The sequence below is a fragment of the Echeneis naucrates genome, chromosome 14 (assembly GCF_900963305.1).
Source record: "Echeneis naucrates chromosome 14, fEcheNa1.1, whole genome shotgun sequence".
Lineage (NCBI taxonomy): Eukaryota > Metazoa > Chordata > Actinopteri > Carangiformes > Echeneidae > Echeneis > Echeneis naucrates.
Window position 1 is genome coordinate 15,577,182 of NC_042524.1, and position 16,738 is coordinate 15,593,919.

At 41.8% G+C, this 16,738-nt stretch overlaps 1 protein-coding gene across 1 annotated transcript in view; it reads left to right on the top strand.

Moving 5' to 3' along the window:
- Positions 1-4,907: 4,907 nt before the first annotated feature.
- Positions 4,908-16,738, top strand: part of gabra3 (gamma-aminobutyric acid type A receptor subunit alpha3) — a 39,196-nt gene continuing 27,365 nt past the window's right edge. Inside the window, exons 1-3 of the mRNA XM_029519847.1 lie at positions 4,908-5,110; positions 12,150-12,271; positions 16,090-16,157. Coding sequence (XP_029375707.1) covers positions 4,908-5,110; positions 12,150-12,271; positions 16,090-16,157 — 393 coding nt within the window. The remainder of the gene's footprint in view (positions 5,111-12,149; positions 12,272-16,089; positions 16,158-16,738) is intronic.

Below are 16,738 nucleotides of genomic sequence, written 5' to 3' on the forward strand. Positions count from 1 at the left end.
GTTTCAGACATCGAATAGACGGTGGAAATTGATCACTGCCTTTAACTGTATGCTGAAAATGTGTTCCTTCTTTTCTAATATACTTTAAAGAAAGCAAGGCACTAACTAAAAGGGAGTATAGCACACTGTCTCTCTCTCACACACACACATTCATTTATGTGTTAAATCATTTATCAAATGAGCCGACTTTACTTATTGCTTAGTCTTTTTTTTTTTTTTTTTTTTTTTTTTGTATCACTAACAGATCTACCAGCAGCGTCCTAGAGGGAAAAGAAAAATCCCAAGGTATTTATTTATTCTTCAGTCAACAAAGAGGGCAGAATGAAAAATGGCTGCACAGTTGGAAAAAAGAAGAAAGTGTCCTAATTGATTATATAATATTTCTCTTTATCCTCTTCGGGGAAGCATGGTGACGTCAAAACTTCTATGAAATATTCAATTTTCCAAACATAAACTGTGGACAGTTTTACAGCCCTGTCTGTTCAGTCAGTGGCACTAGCAGTTATTCATGTCATATTATCATAATGGCTCAACACTAGCAGGAAGAGATTTAATACTGGTTTTTAGACAGTTAGCAATTAAACTGGTCAACCAAGGACAGTAGACAGAGCAGACATTAAAAGAAATTCCTGGCGCTCGTGTCATTTTCCTCTGAGCACCGTTTGGAGTCCAGTAATTAGCCAGGGGTGATGACTTGATTTTTATGGATTATTTTTATTAAATGATTCACAGCAGTAGAAATTTGCAAAATAAACTGTTCTGGATCCACATCACAGTCCGAGAATTTATTAAGGTTAATTCACTAAGGCCAAGTGTTAATATACACTTCTCTCTAATTTATTGATTGTTCTATTGAATGTGTGCAGCAGGAAGCCATTGTTCCCTCCTAATAAAGAAGAATACAGATGACTAATTGGTACCAGCGGTGCTGCTGCTGAACTGCGCTGTGATAGCACTTTCTTCTTTCACTGTTTAGGTTGTAACTTGTTTTTTTTTTCCACCATCCCCTTCACACCTTGGAGATGTGATGTGACTTCCAGAAGTGATTTCAGCATCACTTGGAGTATCCAAGGTAACTGGAACGTCAGTGGTTAATTCGTTAAGTTTAAAATGACATTATACTGAGTCTGTTCTCTATGCCTTGGTAGTGCAGATATGTGTGTGTGTGCAGAAGGCCATGTGAGCATCCTCAGTGTCACGCTGTGTTGGCACACTGAACAGACTGACACGCATCACCAGGCTTTTACTGCAGAGGCTACTCTGACAACACCCCATGTTGAATGAATGATCTAATGCATACCGGTAAATGTTTACTATGAAAAGGGTGCATATTTACCTGCTTATATATTCATTGAGAAAACTACTTTATGCTAATACATGACACAATACCTATGAGTAACATGCAGCAATTTAGTAGCAAGATTGAAGTTACACCTGCTCAGCCAGCCATTTCTGCTAGAATCAGCAGTAAAAAAAAAAAAAAAGAAAAAAAAAAAAGGGAGCAATTCCAGTTGAAGGGAGGATAGCGATCATAGATGAGGGGCGAGAACACGTGTCACTGAGATGAAAAACGATGAATGGATAACGTTGCTTGTCAAGCACGCGGGCAAAGAGAAAGAGGTGCTTCAGTAGCATCAGCTTCTGTGCCACAGAGGACCAAACACTGTGACAGCTGCTGCCCACTCAGAGGCGGATCCATATGTTCACTCTGGAACCTGTATGTGCCCTTTATCTGTGGCTTCAGCATCAGCATATAAAAACAAACATACCGACGCTCCTTAGTTGGGAATTACATGGAGTGGGGTATGGCCTGTGTAGCCAGGATTTATGTGCAGACATGTAACAATAAACTCAGCACCCTCCTATTTGATGTATTGGCTTTTGTTTGCCGCCCCACCCCCTCCATCCCTTCCTTCCTCTGGCTGTAATAACTCTGTATTCCTGGGAAATCGTAATGAGATTTTGAATTAAAAAAGGAGAACCATCGGCCTGAAGATCATCGGCTCTTGAGTTGTTTTTAATCTAGCCTTCCTGAGGCTTTATGGGAAATTATTTACCATAAGAACTCCCGTACAGTTCCTGTCATCGGCTATGAAAAATAACTGCATCTTTTAAAAAAGTCAGCTTTTACAGCTCTCCATAGCTCAGTGTGCTCTGAAGCATGCTTACAGTCATAAATGATCTCTTCATTGCCGCTGATGCCGATGCGCTTTTGTAATCCCTGTAAATATCAGCACTGCATGTGACACTGAGGGCTGCAGCTTTCTGCTGGAAACACCTTAGAAAGTAGGCTAGTGTCGCGTTGACATCACGCATTTCAGATCATATCTTCACGTTAGATCATTTCCTGCTGTAGGGACCGTGTTGTTCCATCCAGCACATTTCATTTGAGCTGAAAAACCAAAAAACGAAAAAACAAAAAACAAAAAAAAAAAAAAGGCATTGGCTCTATCCTGAAAAATGCATGTCTTGTGTGCATTACATGTTTTTTTGTTGTTTTTTTTTATAATAGAGCTTTTTAAAAAAGATCAATAGATCTAAGCGACATCTCATGGATCCACAACCTGTGCGAGAAACCGCTCAAGTCAGGTGCGCTGCCTGAGCAATGAAAGCCGTGGAACATCACCTGTCTGGTGGGGAAGGAGTCGAAGCTTGTGTGTGAGGCAGAGCGCTACCTGTTGGATTTGGTGGAGCTTACCTCCACACACAGCCTCGGCTCTGGATAGGGCCTGGACGTTATTCTTCTCTGGAAGGGCAAAGGGCATGAGACAACAGGCCGGTGTGGGGATACTCACAAGACCCCGGCTGGGTGCCGCCCAGTGAAGCAGAGGTTTCCGCTTGAAGGCAGGGGAGAAAACTCTCTGTGTTGTCTGTGCATATGCACCGAACAGCAGTTCAGATTATTCAGCCTTCTGGAGTTGGTTCAGTGGCAAAGCTCCAGGAGATGATGAGATACGACCTGAAATGCGGATTCTGTCCTGGTCATGGTCAGCCAACTCTTTTGCAGGGATCCTCAAGGGGGCCTGTGAGTACAGTCCACATGTGCTTTGTGGATCTGGAGGATTTGTAAAACTGGGTGCCCAGAGATTTTTTGTTGGGGGTGCTGCCGGAGTATGGGGTGAGGGGGTCACTGTTGGCCCCATCTGCCTTAGATCTATAGCGCTCAATGGATCGGTTCGCAGCTGAGTGCAAAGTGGCAGGGATGAGAATCGGCACCTCTAAATCTGAGGCCTTGTTCTAAATAGTAAACCGATGGACTGCTGTCTCCAGGTGGGGATTGAGTCCTCGCCCCAAGTGACGGGTTTTAAGTATTTCAGGGTCTCGTTCACAAGTGAGGGAACTCTGGCGAGGGAGATTGACCAGAGTATCAGGGCAGCTGGTGCAGTGCTGTGCCAGCTGAGCCAGAAGGCAAAGCTCTCGATCTACATGGTCGATCTTCATACATACCATCACCTATTGTCATGAGCGATGGGTCATGACTGAAAGAAGAAGATTGTGGATACAAGCAGCCTAAATGGGTTTTCTCCACGGGGTGGCTGGGGTCTCTCTGAGAGATAGAGAGAGAAGCTCAGTCATCCGGGAAAGACTGAGTAGAGCCCCTGCTCCTTTGTGTAGAAAGGAGCCAGTTGAGGGCATCTCCACAAGGAGGGGAACCAGGTGGAGAGATTATATCTCCTCACTGGCCTGGGAGCACCTCGGGATCCCCTTGTCAGAGTTAGCCATGGTTGGATGGATGGATGGAGATCTATTACTTTAAATGAAATATTAAAAACCTTTGAAGAATTAATTGCTGTAACACTTTGCACACTGAGCAAAGTTGCATTTTAAACACTGATATAAAAGGTTTAAAATGTTCTGAAAGGACGAATGAACATAGCTGACCTGACTCATTATTCTCAGTTTTCTCTTAGTGTGGACCATAAACCTTTCAGATGACAGGTGAGGCTTCTGTTTGCAGCCTTAACAGTCACTGAAAAAGACATCGCTCTGCCCTCCCTCTGACCTTGGTTGGCGTGGCAGTGAATTAAAGCTGGTTAAAGATCAAGGACAACAACGGAGGCGAAAACTGTTGAAATCCAAGATCAAGTAAGGCAGAAGCTTTTACAGCAATGGACTGGGGAATTGAGACTGTGTGTGGGTGGAGCAGACAGGATCTGTGTGTACTGCATAAGAAGAGGAGAGCTAGGTAGGATGGACCAGTGCTGTTCAACTGAAGATGGGAATATGCACCCATTAATGCAGCACGTTTAAAAACAGTTTGACATTTCAGTAGATTCATCTGACTTGTGGGATAGAAATGTCATACACACACAAACATGCATACATACCAAACAAAACTTCTATGCAAAGCTAGGCCTGCAGAGCAGTCATTGAGACAACTTCCACAAAGATAGCATTTTTCCACCAACACCATCAACTACAGCATATAGCACAGCAGTGCTGGACGATTTGTTGGCAGTAGCAGCTGGGAATTAACATTTTTCCAACTGATTTTATTTTCCTCCCCTTGTTCCATTGTCTGAACAGATTGTACATGTTAAACACTGTCTCCAACTTTTGGCCTCCAATGGTGATCAATGGTCCAGGCAGACCCCAAATTGGCTTCCACCTCTTGCTTTAACTGGAAGTGTTAGACAAGCGCTGGCCGTAGCTGTTATTAATGCTGACCATTCATCGAAAAGCTTTTCCCCAAGCTGAAACAGTTCCAAGAAGGAATGCCGATCTGAATCTCTTGGCAACGTCTTAAATGTCTAAGTTTGTTCTCTCAAGTCAATACAGCTGAAGCAGGCAGCACTCCTAAGTGTTTTTCCCAGTAGACACATGCTAACCCGGCATCTAGTGCAAACACACATTAGAAAGTGTGTACAGTGAACACACTTTCCAATGTGGCTCAGGCAGTTTCTAAAATGTCTCCCAGGTGCCTGCCTCAGGAAGTGTGCCAGGCGCGGCCAACTGGGGTAAAAACCCAGAGGGCCGACCCAGGACGTGCTGGAAAGACTCCAGCCCAGCTGGCAGGGGATTGCCTGGGGATCCCACAGAAGAAGATGAAGGAAGTTACAGGGGAAGGATGTATTGATGGAGGGCTGGGCAATGTACCCATACTGCTCTTGTGGATATAGTGAAAAATGGGATATTTAACAAAACTGTGAACACAATGTATTTAATTAGTGTGCACTTAAATGCATCCACCGCACCAATATGCCCACAATGTCAGCATGCTGATATTTTGCAGTCATCAACAGTCATTCACTGTTGAAATAAAGTAAAATCAATAAAGTAAAGTAAAATAAAGTTTAAAAAAAAAAAAAAAAGGAAGCTTTTTAAATTTCAGGAAAGTTCATCCAAAATTCAGGGGATCACCAAAATCATTGGGCTGTTTCTCCTGGTACCATAAATGTCTGAACAACATTTCATGTCAATTCATGAAGCAGTTCTAGAGGTATTTCCATCGAGACAGACACAGTGATACAACAGCAAGAGCCTCCCCAGAGCTGGACTAACAGCACCAACACTGGCTTGCTTTTGTTTTACATTAAATGTCAGTCTTCTGGAGTTAAACATTACATAAGCCCTCCGTAAACATTGTGAAATTTAAATTCATTACAAAAGCTCCACTTTCCACAAATAGAAGTTTTCGGGGCAGCGCCTCTCAAATTCCTAAAACCAAAGTGGGTGAGAGAAGTAACATGGGACATTTTGTCCTCGATGAATGACTGTACATGCAGCAGCTGTCCCCAGAGTCAGTCTAAGCCCTCATCCCTTCTTTCCTGTAAATATTATCTACTCAACACAGGCAAATGGGGGAGAGAAGAAAGGTACAGACAAAAAGAAAATCAGTCACATTGTAAAGGCTTTCACTGATACAAGACATCCTGTGGTAACAGACAATATGCTGCATAATGCGCCGCTGCGTAACATTTTCAGTATATTGCGGGTAGACTTGGGGAGAATGTGAGTAGGAGGCTCTGGTTGGGGAGATTAGTTATGTTATAAAGGTTAACTCAAGCATGAATTCCAGCTTGGAATTTAATATTTATTAATCATGAATGCGCTAATTAGACACCCTCTCCGCCCACAATGTCTTAGCCACCCATTGTGGGATTTAGAATGGGGAGATGGAATTAAATATTTGTTGCCACATATATAAAATAAATAAACAGAATCCCCATAACTGCAGTCAAGAAAAGTCATCAGCTTCCAATATATCTTTTCTACAAAGCTCAGAACGGCCTCACTCATCCCTTCCATCTGATTTCAGTCGCCCCCAGCACTCGGCAACAAGAGAGTTCAGTAAGTGCGACTGGGCACTTTAGTGGTGGTTGAATATCAAGATTCTTATCAGTCAACTCTCTTATATTCACAAATCAGATTTCAACAATATTCATCTGCAGCACAGTCAGACTCAAGGTGGATGCAGGAGAGCCACAGATATTGTTTTTTTTACTCCGCACACTCTTGATTATTGCCAGACCCTGGTACCTACGTTACCCATAATGCAAGTCAAGCAGCCACCATATTGAAGTTGAAGTTGACTTTTTTCTAACTACACAGACTTTCTTTACTTCCATGTTTGTTGTCCTCAGACTGACATTATTAGCAACATTGATCAGACTTCCTGAAGCTTACTGTGGAGCCACAAAAGGCTTTGTGCAACTTTAGTAGTTCTCCCCAACACCTGCGGACACACACCCTGAAGTTAATATTGATGGATTTGCCTTTCACAAACAGCCTCTACTGCATAAGTGGATGGCATTATGCATCATGCGTTACTGAAACACAAAGTACAAATCAGCCCTCTGATTGTTGAAATGATTTCCTTTTCAGGATATACACATTTTGATTGCTGTGTTACAAAATAGTTTGTCAAGAATGGAAGCTTGTATTTGATTGGTCCGAGCAGCATGTCACCCTTTTTTTTTTTTTTATTTGTTGCCAGACAATCCCTCAGAGTCCTCCACACGAGCATGCCCCACCCACTGTTTTGGGTGGCCCCAGTTTGTTTAGATGGGTGTCGATCAGGGCTAATTGGACGCCCTGGTAAACAGAGCATTTTAACTGATGATGTCATGCTGGACTGGTGGGTATAACATAAAAGTTTTTTCTTTTCAACAATTCCAGTTTCCTGACCTCTGTCAAATGAAACTGCCTGATCCAATTTCCTTAAATGTTCCCCTATTGTCAAATATCCCAACCCACCGTCCTCCTTTAAATGCCGACACATCATATTAAAGAAGTAATACCTTGTCACAGGAATTTCAGGCAACTGTGTAGGTGAGGAACATTCAGCCACCTTGAACCACAGTTTCCATTCAGACAAGTTGTCCTCTGGCCTCTTTTATGCCCTCTAAGAATCCCTAAGAACTTTTTTTTTTTTATTATTTCCACCTGCCACTGGTACAGAGAATGTGGGTTTGAAATTTTCAACCCAGGAGGTGGAGGATGAATTCACTGACCTCATAAGTCAAACAAGTCACAAGTACAAATTTTTACATAACGGTCCACTTGAACTGTAACTTGGACAATTACATCCCTTCACTCAAGTCTGTTTCACTCTGTCAGCTCATGAAGCACCTTCATGTCATTCTGCCACCCAAGCAGCTCCCATCACCGCCCGCCTCCCTCCACCTCCCCTGGCTGGAGGCAAGCACCCATGTGCACCCTGAGAGATGATGCCACCACTACATCTCCACCCTGGCTAAGCCTGCAATCCCTCACCTGTCAGGCTGGTTCAGTGCACTAACCTTGGATAAGAGCCAGCCCACTCACTCATTACTTGTCCGTTCCACTAACTCAGCTGGCTCGGCCCACACACACATTTATTCCCACCAGCTTTGAAAGTCTTTACTTTCTCCTCCTTCCTACATTGCCTGCACAGAGTGGCCATTTCATGGTGTGCAACATCCGCGAAACATCAATGAATTCCAGGACAGTGAAAACTGCTTTGCACAGGTACTGACGTCAACAGAATCAACAAAAGGCTCTGATTCTGCTAGTGTGCTGTGTTTCATGGTGTGTATTTGCAGATGTCCGTAAAATATTTTGGTCTCTCATCTTGAGGGTGGAGAGTTCCTCATCAGAGACAAAGAAGCTTGTAAATCCGGTTACTTGAAGAGATGGGGCCAAGCAATAATCAGTTAAAGAATTGACTTTTCCAGAACATGGCCAGTTAAGAAAGTTTCACTTCTTCAGAGAAAATTCACCTCCAGAGATATTCGTAACCTGTTTGCACACACAGGATTAAGTTGTTTAATTGACCAACTGCTCCAGGACATACATTCACAGCTGTATCCCATACCATGATGCCATCATACCAAATCTTACTAAGTTAAATTAAAGCTTTATATAATAATAATAATAATAATGGCCAAAAGGTTTTACTTCAGCGCTAGAGTATAAATATTTTTCATATACACATACAGAAAATCCGTTTAGTCCAGCCAGCCTGAGGTTAACTTTGTGCTCCATTCACTGCTCCATTACAGCTGAGGTGTTGGATGCAGCACTGATTTTCTTTTCACAAAACGTGAAGCTCTGAGTTTTGGTCCTGGAAGATGTCAAGCTTTGGTCAATTTCTGTAACAGTGCATTGTCACTGCAAATACGGCAAAGGATGAAAAATGATCAGAGAAGTCTGTCGCTGAATATTTTTGATAGACTGCGGTAATCAATAGAGCTGACATTATTTTTTCAGTGTGATGAACTGACGGGAGACTGATTAGGTGATAGATTAGTCCAACAGATCTTGAGATTGATTGCTTGAGTGATACAAGCCAGCATCAACAGATACACAAGTACAGTACGTAAGTACCAAATTGAGCAGCCAATTATCTCCCATTTTAAATCAGTGTTGTCCTCCTGTCAGCTAAAAGGTCCCAAACACCAGCACAGGTCTTTTCGCTACATCTAGTTCAGCGTCTGCTCAGGTTGAGGTTGAGTGGAGCCAAACTCCATATATTAAAATACTGTTTTTGTCTTGTAAAAGAAGCAGAGATCAGCCATAATCAATGGCATTATTCTACAATTGTACATGATGGCTCAGTGAAGACACAGTGAGCCACCACTGCAATGAACCGCTCGAGCTGAATTACTTCAACCTGTCAGCTGTGAAACGCATCACTCACACTCACACTTTACTGTCAGGCTATTAAAAAGGACACATTTGTAGTAAATTCTTACCTTTCACTTTTAACCATGAAGCTTCATCCTCACAGTGACCAAACAGCATAATGCAATCAGACAGAATGGCACTTATTAAAAATGAACATTTACATGCTAAAATCCAGGACTAATATGAATATTTTACAAAGGCAGGATGTTGAATTGAACCTCACACCACAATGAGGGTAGAAGCACAACAGTGGCGGGTTTTGTGAAACAGGAGGTGCTCATCTCTCCATCCTCATTGTTCAAACCCTGTCTGCTTATTCCAGGGGGAAAAAAAAATTCACTGCATCACTTGTTGAGTTTGTTCTTTTACGTTATGAGCAACTATTCCAGGATTACTATTGTTCTGCCCCTCCTTGCTGTTGTTTTTTTTCCTCATCTTGTATTTTTATGCTTTTATTGGGACTTACTTATAAAGGGGCATGTTAAAATAATACACGATTACACAACCAATGCTTTTACGCAGAAATTATTTCAAATTCGGAGAAGGGGAATGTACTATTTCTTTGTCCTCATCAGTGAATTTAATCAGCTGGCAGCTCCTGGAGGAGGTTAGCATGTGCACTTGAGAGTGTGTGTCTGTGTGATAGAGAGGGAGGGACAGTGCTTCTATAAAACACACAGATGCGACACAGCACACACGTACTTTGTTTTTCTCAAGTCGATGTAATAGTGTGGGGCAGACTTTAGAATGGTTTCTCAGGGAATAAAGGTTCCTCATTAATTTTTGAATCTCCACCACTGCTGGCAGAGAGGCCACAGAGGGCTTTTTGTTTGATATATGATTCATGTTAAGTGCGATATTACCTATTGCAGCTAAACCAGTCCAAGACATTTGCAAAGCTTTTTGGAGGCAGTGTTGTCGCCGTGTCTGAGCGCTCTCAACACGCCTGGCTGTCACTTTTTGATGAGAAGCCTGATTGAAAAGCGAGAATTTTTTTTTTTTTACGTTGTTAGATTAACATATTTTCAGCAGAGCCTAATTATACAGTCAGAGGCCTATTGGACTACCAGAATGTATCAAACTGTGTCCTATTCAATAAGGTGCAAATCATGAGCTGACTGTTAAAAGGCTCAGATTCAGAGGAAGACACTTTGGAAATACTATAGCTCAAATATCTGACATCAACTGGCTATTCATTACTTTGCTCCACTTAATCTTGCACTCAAGTCCAGCATGATCACCTTGGTAACAGGCAAGTACAGTTTAATACACACAAAAATCAAAGTGATCTGCTGTCGAAAAATGTCAAATTTTACATATGACAAATCTGTTTCGGCAGTCTGAGGTTTTTAATGTGATGCAGCAGCGGCAGCAGCAGGACGATGTTTTGTTTTCATAAGCATGAACATAACAGCTGTTAAAGGGATTCAGAAGAGCAATGAGTAAACGGTGAGGCTGCTATCAATTAGATACAATTACACACAGTAACGCTGCATTACCTGCATTCATCTTTTCCTGTCAGTCCCTCATGCGTATGAATTAACTTTAAATAGTCTGCCCCACAACAATACTGAGCTTAATAATAAGAGAGTATTTGTCTGTGAAGTGGTGCTGAAAGACAAACATATGAATATTTCATGGATTCATTCATAAATAAATAGTTAACCCTTCAGCAGCCATCACAGCAATATGTTCTCAAAAATATTGATGTAGCACTCTAATATTTGCTCGCATTAATACAACTTCCAACGCCTCATAATTGAGCTCCTAAAAGAAAAGTATTTTCAATCTCTCTTTTTTAGGCATCACAAGTCTTCAGGACTCTTCATGAGTTGTCAGGAAACGTAGTAATCTCTGGAACATGAGGGAGCTCTGATGTTTCATTGATATTTATTTATTGTTCTTGTATCTCAACATAATAGCCATTTAGCTATGCTGAAACCATTTGCCTAACTGTCTCTGTGAAGCCTGAAATCCCAACTACCCCAAACTCATTATCAGTATCCATTGGAAGCAGTAACTATCACCAGGTAAGTGGTTTAATGGATGGGTTTGTGGCAAAGATGGGCTGGATATGTTAAATTGTTAATATGAGCCAGATTAAGTTTCTTCTTGGCCAAGCAAAGAGACATTTGGTGTTAAGAGCACGGGCCAGTCCCTCTTAAGGAAAGATTCAGGTTTCTCTACAAACCCTAAATTTATACTCAACCAGCACCAGAATGTGTGATAGTGCATCAGGAAAACGGACTGGTTGTTGAGGAGGATTACTTCAATATTATAGGTCAGTTCCTCGGGGGATTTCAGTTTAATTAAAGAAGGTACTCATTAACTCATCAGCGTTCCACCTTCAGTGCAGTGGCCTTTTCATCTCACCACAATATTGTTCTGCAGAGGATTGTGGGCCATGTAAATTAATAACCAGTGGCTGATAGCATATGATGAATTCTCTGACAAAACGGTGCAGAGTATTTCCTATTTGGGAATGAATTCATTATCATAAATTGTAAAATAGGGAGGTTACAGCCTGTGAAGAGGAATATAACAAAACAAATACAACCAGACGGTTATTATCCAAATATTGATTAAAGCCCTGGGCAGATCACTTACATCTCATTTTCACTGTGGACGCAATATGAAAAAGAAAGGAGAATTCAGGCCTAATTCCTAATCAGAAACAAATCAAATTTAAAGTACTGAATTATATAAAATATGTATTCTATTAAAGTTAAATTATAAATCATCACCAAATTAATTTCAAATGAAATTCACCTTGTAGCATGGCCAAAATACATAAGCACAATTTACAAATCATTTATTTATTCCCAGAGAGATATATATGCAATGTTTTGATTAATAAATAATTCAAGTTGAAATGTCACAACAGATTAAATGATCACAGACAGCTGGCTTTCCCACCACTGTATGATGAAGGCATGCCACTGTCCCGCTCCAGTTGTGGAACAACAAACCAATGCTTTTATTTCATCTTGTGTTTTTCTGTCTTTTCAATCCATCTTGCACTCTCTCATTTCTTCCTACAGGGCAGTAGTTGGCCACAGAGAGCCGTTGCCTGATGACAGTAAAGACAATATCACCATTTTCACCCGAATCCTCGACAGGCTGTTGGATGGATATGACAACAGGCTACGTCCTGGGCTGGGAGGTAAGAAACAGTATATGTTGGATAAATCAGAGGCATGCACAGAGAAAGAGATTTGTGACTGGTCACTGTGTCACATCAAGTATTGAACGTCTGACTGCATTTCATAATAGTGATGTAAACAGAATAAACAGGTAACAGATCTGAATTAGTTGTACTGTACAGATCTAAACAATGTATTTTACATTGTTCTCATTCATTAGATCACTAGATCTAATGATCACCTGACATGGCTCAAGAAGTAAAACCAATAGAATAGACTTTTTTATGTTTCGTAGAGTTGAATGGAGGGGTGGGAGTCACAGAATGAGCAAGGTGAGGCTGAGTTTGTTTGTTTGTTAAGTTTGCTGAATCTGAGTGAGGTGAACGGAACAGGAGTTCTTAACAACAGGCAGTGAATTATTGTAGTTTGGCTCAAGCTGGTCACCAGTTAAAGCAGCAGCAGCAGCAGCTGTGACACACAACTCATGGAGGCAATTAAGGTACTTGAAGACTCATTCATCTTGGACGCCATAACTCAATTGAGTCTGAACACAGACATGATGCAGATATTCTAAGATTCACTCTGGCTCAGACTTCCAAGGACGTCACTATGTCTGATGTCCACTGCAAATAAACATCCTGGAATCTGCTCTATAGAAAAGGCATGAGTTATAACCACCAGAAAATAATCCTGTGTATGATTTTTCTTCAGGAACAAATGATTCCAGTGATACTCCGCATGTTTGTGGGTACAGTTCAAGAAGGGTGCTCACAGCTATTTCATCTTCAGTTGGCCAACTGACCATGAAGAAGAACGTCCTTATTATGACTCATCTGTCCTTATTTTCCTCACACATCAGGCTTCTGGTCATAATGCCCCCACGCTGTCACACAATCATTTGATGTTAAGCTTCTATTATGACTGATATGACTGAAAGAGAAAGAGCCATCTCTATCCTCTGCAGAAAGGGTGGCCAAACACATAAAGAAGAATGCAGGCAGACGCATAACCCAGAGGACACTGCCTAAATCTTGTTCCTGACAAGTATGAGTGAGGAAGGACAACAAGAAACACACTCAATAGTTAGATGAGGACATGCGACATCTGTCTTATATTCCCCCCCGCTGGACAAAACATCTTAGAAATTGGTGTGGTATTTTGGACTACACATCATTTTCTGCCTTAGATATCATTGGCCTATTCATCAGCTCTCAAGATTTTGACCACAAATACAGAGTAAAAGTCCTCACAGAATTTATCATTGAATCACTATACTTTTGTCTGTATTTATGTCTCCCATTATCATAGGAGGTGCAGTTACGAAGCTTTGATTACCTACGAAACAGATGCAGAGAAAAGGAGTGAAAAAAACATCAATTTCAACAATTATCACATTAATGGACAATATATAAATTGGTCAGTAGATATAAGATCAGCTTTACTTTATTCGATATTTATTCGAATATTAACATTTTTAGATTGCTTCTTTCCTTCACAAGTATTAACCTTCACAAGGCCACTCACTTATTTGCTTGCTGTTAGTGCGTCTGGAGACGTAACTGATACAGACAAAGGGCATACCAAAAACAAGATGACACTCACATCAGGTCATTCTGTGCAGCACTGTAATGGAAATCTGTCCTCCCATGGGTGGAAGTCTTTGTTCAATCACGCCCAAATGGCAAATAAGCGCACATTCCAGCGAAAATCCCTCTAATTGATGCCATTCCATCCAAATATTCATCCCTCAAGGACAGCAAAACGCATAACAGCAAGCCCACATGCTCAAGCAGGCTTTGCCATTTCTCAGCCAGCCAGCTGGAATGGTCATTTCTGCTCTAGTGCTTGCTGCTTAAGCCACAAGCATGGCTAAGAGGCTGCAGAGCCACCAGGCTGGATGGCCTGGACTGGAAGAACCAGGCGCAAGATGTCAATGTCATATTCTGCCTCTGTGCATTCACATCTCCAAGGGCAGGGAGATGGTGAGGGCTGCACCGGTCATGGTTCACAGTCATTATAACTCCATCGTGTGGCACAGGGAATGTGTGGTGCTGTGAGAGCAAGCGGGCTTTTCCTGGACTAACAGCTTTATCAAAACTAATTTTGCAATTACAAGAAGATGGTTATAAACGGGCAGATTCCGTCCAACAATGCACCTGCACGCACCAGTAGGGGCCCTCCTCTGTGCAGCCAGCTCACTCCGTCAAAGTCAAATGTCTCCATCCGCAGAAAAACAACACTACCCGTCTTTTGGTGCTGGCCACCCCATGTCCTGCCACCCATAGTCAGATCCTACAGAAACCGCCAAGTGGGACTGTCTCCAAAAAAAAAAAAAAAAACTGCCTGAACAGAAACACCATTTAATTTCATTTTCGGCGGCATCTATTGGCTCTGCCCTATGCTCTGGTGCATTGTTGTAAACAGAAAGGGGGCAACTCATTCTGTTCTTTCATGCCTAAGCGCGCCATGCAATATGCTGACTCAGTGTTGTGATAATCACATATTTGTGAGAGCTATTTGTGTTGCTGAAATGATTAATGTGGAAGTGGATCTCCTCTCTCAGGGGGGCCCTTTGCTAGAGGACCAGAGACTTCACCTGTGGGTGGTTGCGTAGATCTGGGACACAGTTAGAACCGAGGATCTCTTCACTTTTGTAGAAAACTGTCATCACTCTTGTTGTTGCCCCCATGGGAGCAGCTATTCGTCTCGCCAATGGCCCAAAAGCCTATTTTACACATTTGAGCCAGAGGAGCTGAGTCAGCCCACATTGAAGAGGACGCATTTTGAGCCGTCACAACTTTCACATCCCGGCCTCTTTAATCATGTATGAGAAACACTTCTGAAGGGTTTGGAAACAGTCGTTCCACATCTTTTAAAACATATCGCATTAAAAACATTAAAAAAGTCTTGACTAGCGTACTGTATAATGATCAATTTAATCCTTGTCATGGTATCAAGAATCATCTAGAAAACAGTACAGACAGAACAAAAGCAATTATTGAGCTCTGTAACGTTAAGTGCAATGATACATGTAATTGTAATAAAGGGAATATACAAAGAAAAAAGCCTCCCGACACTCATGCCAGAGTATACTACTCTAACACATGTATGCATGTGTATGTAAGACCTATGTCAAGGATAAAGAATGGAGCCTTTATGTCAATAAAAAACACACACAGACTGCCCTTAACACAGCTGTATTTTATTCCAGAGTCAGTAGTCCCTGAGGCCAACTAAATTTATTTTGGGTCAAAAGGGATGTCTTCTTTCCAAAGATAGAGACCTGGGCCAGGCCCAAACCTGATTTTATGTTGTAGTGGACAAAACAAGCGTCAGCCAAACAAATGACAATTTTACTGAACAAAAGATTTTCAAACACAGCAGCATTTCAACCCCCCCGGCCCCCTGATTTGAGGATGAATAAGCCCTTCTGGGCCAAAGAGTTGGGAGTGCTGCAACAAGTGCTGCCCAGCAATGTGAAGGTTGTTGTCTAATAACAATAAAATGTCTAATACTGTTGTTCTGATGTTCAACCTGCAATCTGTAGCCCAACAACAGCAACATTTAGTTCAGACAAAATGATGCACAAAGACAACCAGAATCCAGGTATTAATCCACCCAGAAGGCCACTGGATGGATTTCACTGACTGTGTCTAAATTTTCAGTGTTTCCTCTAACCCTTGATTACAGCTGAATGTCTGTGTGAAGCCGCTTAGTGAAATGCCAACAGGCAAACCTCACCGTCATGTACACAAATCACAATCAGCTTAACGAAGACGGCACCGCAGCAGGCACGGACTGCACTGTGATGTTTTCTGTTTTTTGTCTCTTTCTTCAGAAACTGTGACAGAAGTGAAGACGAACATCTACGTGACGAGTTTTGGGCCGGTGTCAGACACAGACATGGTGAGTATTATTCTCTTCTCTTGCCTCCTTGCTGTAATCAGCACTGTGAGTCATCAGATCCAGGCAGGGTATTAGTCTTCACTCTGCTGAACTCATTATAGTTGAGGTTCAACAGAGGCATTTTGGTATTTCTGATTCTGTAACCTTGTGGAATTTCTCTCCAGAATAGTTGAATTTAATGTCAGTTAGATTCTGACACATTCTGACACACAGTCAGCTCCACACCTCTTCATTTGGAGGCTGGCTTTAGGTATGCTAAGTTAAGCACAGATTCTTCATGATGATGAAGAAAGGCAGACATTATTCATTATTGGGGGTAGATAATTATGTATAGACAACAACCCTCCTCAATTGTTACCCCAGTCTGACAGATTACAGCTATTTTAAAACAATATTCTTGCTATGCTTTACTTTCTTCAGAGCTATTCTACATCTCCACTTGATGCTCCTGCACACGTTCTTACAAATGGTTTTGGCAATGTTGGTCTGAGTAATTCATATCATATACATAGTTCGACGGCTGCAGGCACATTTTCCTCAGCTTTGTGCTTGCATTACTTGGAGGACAGACAGAGACCTAC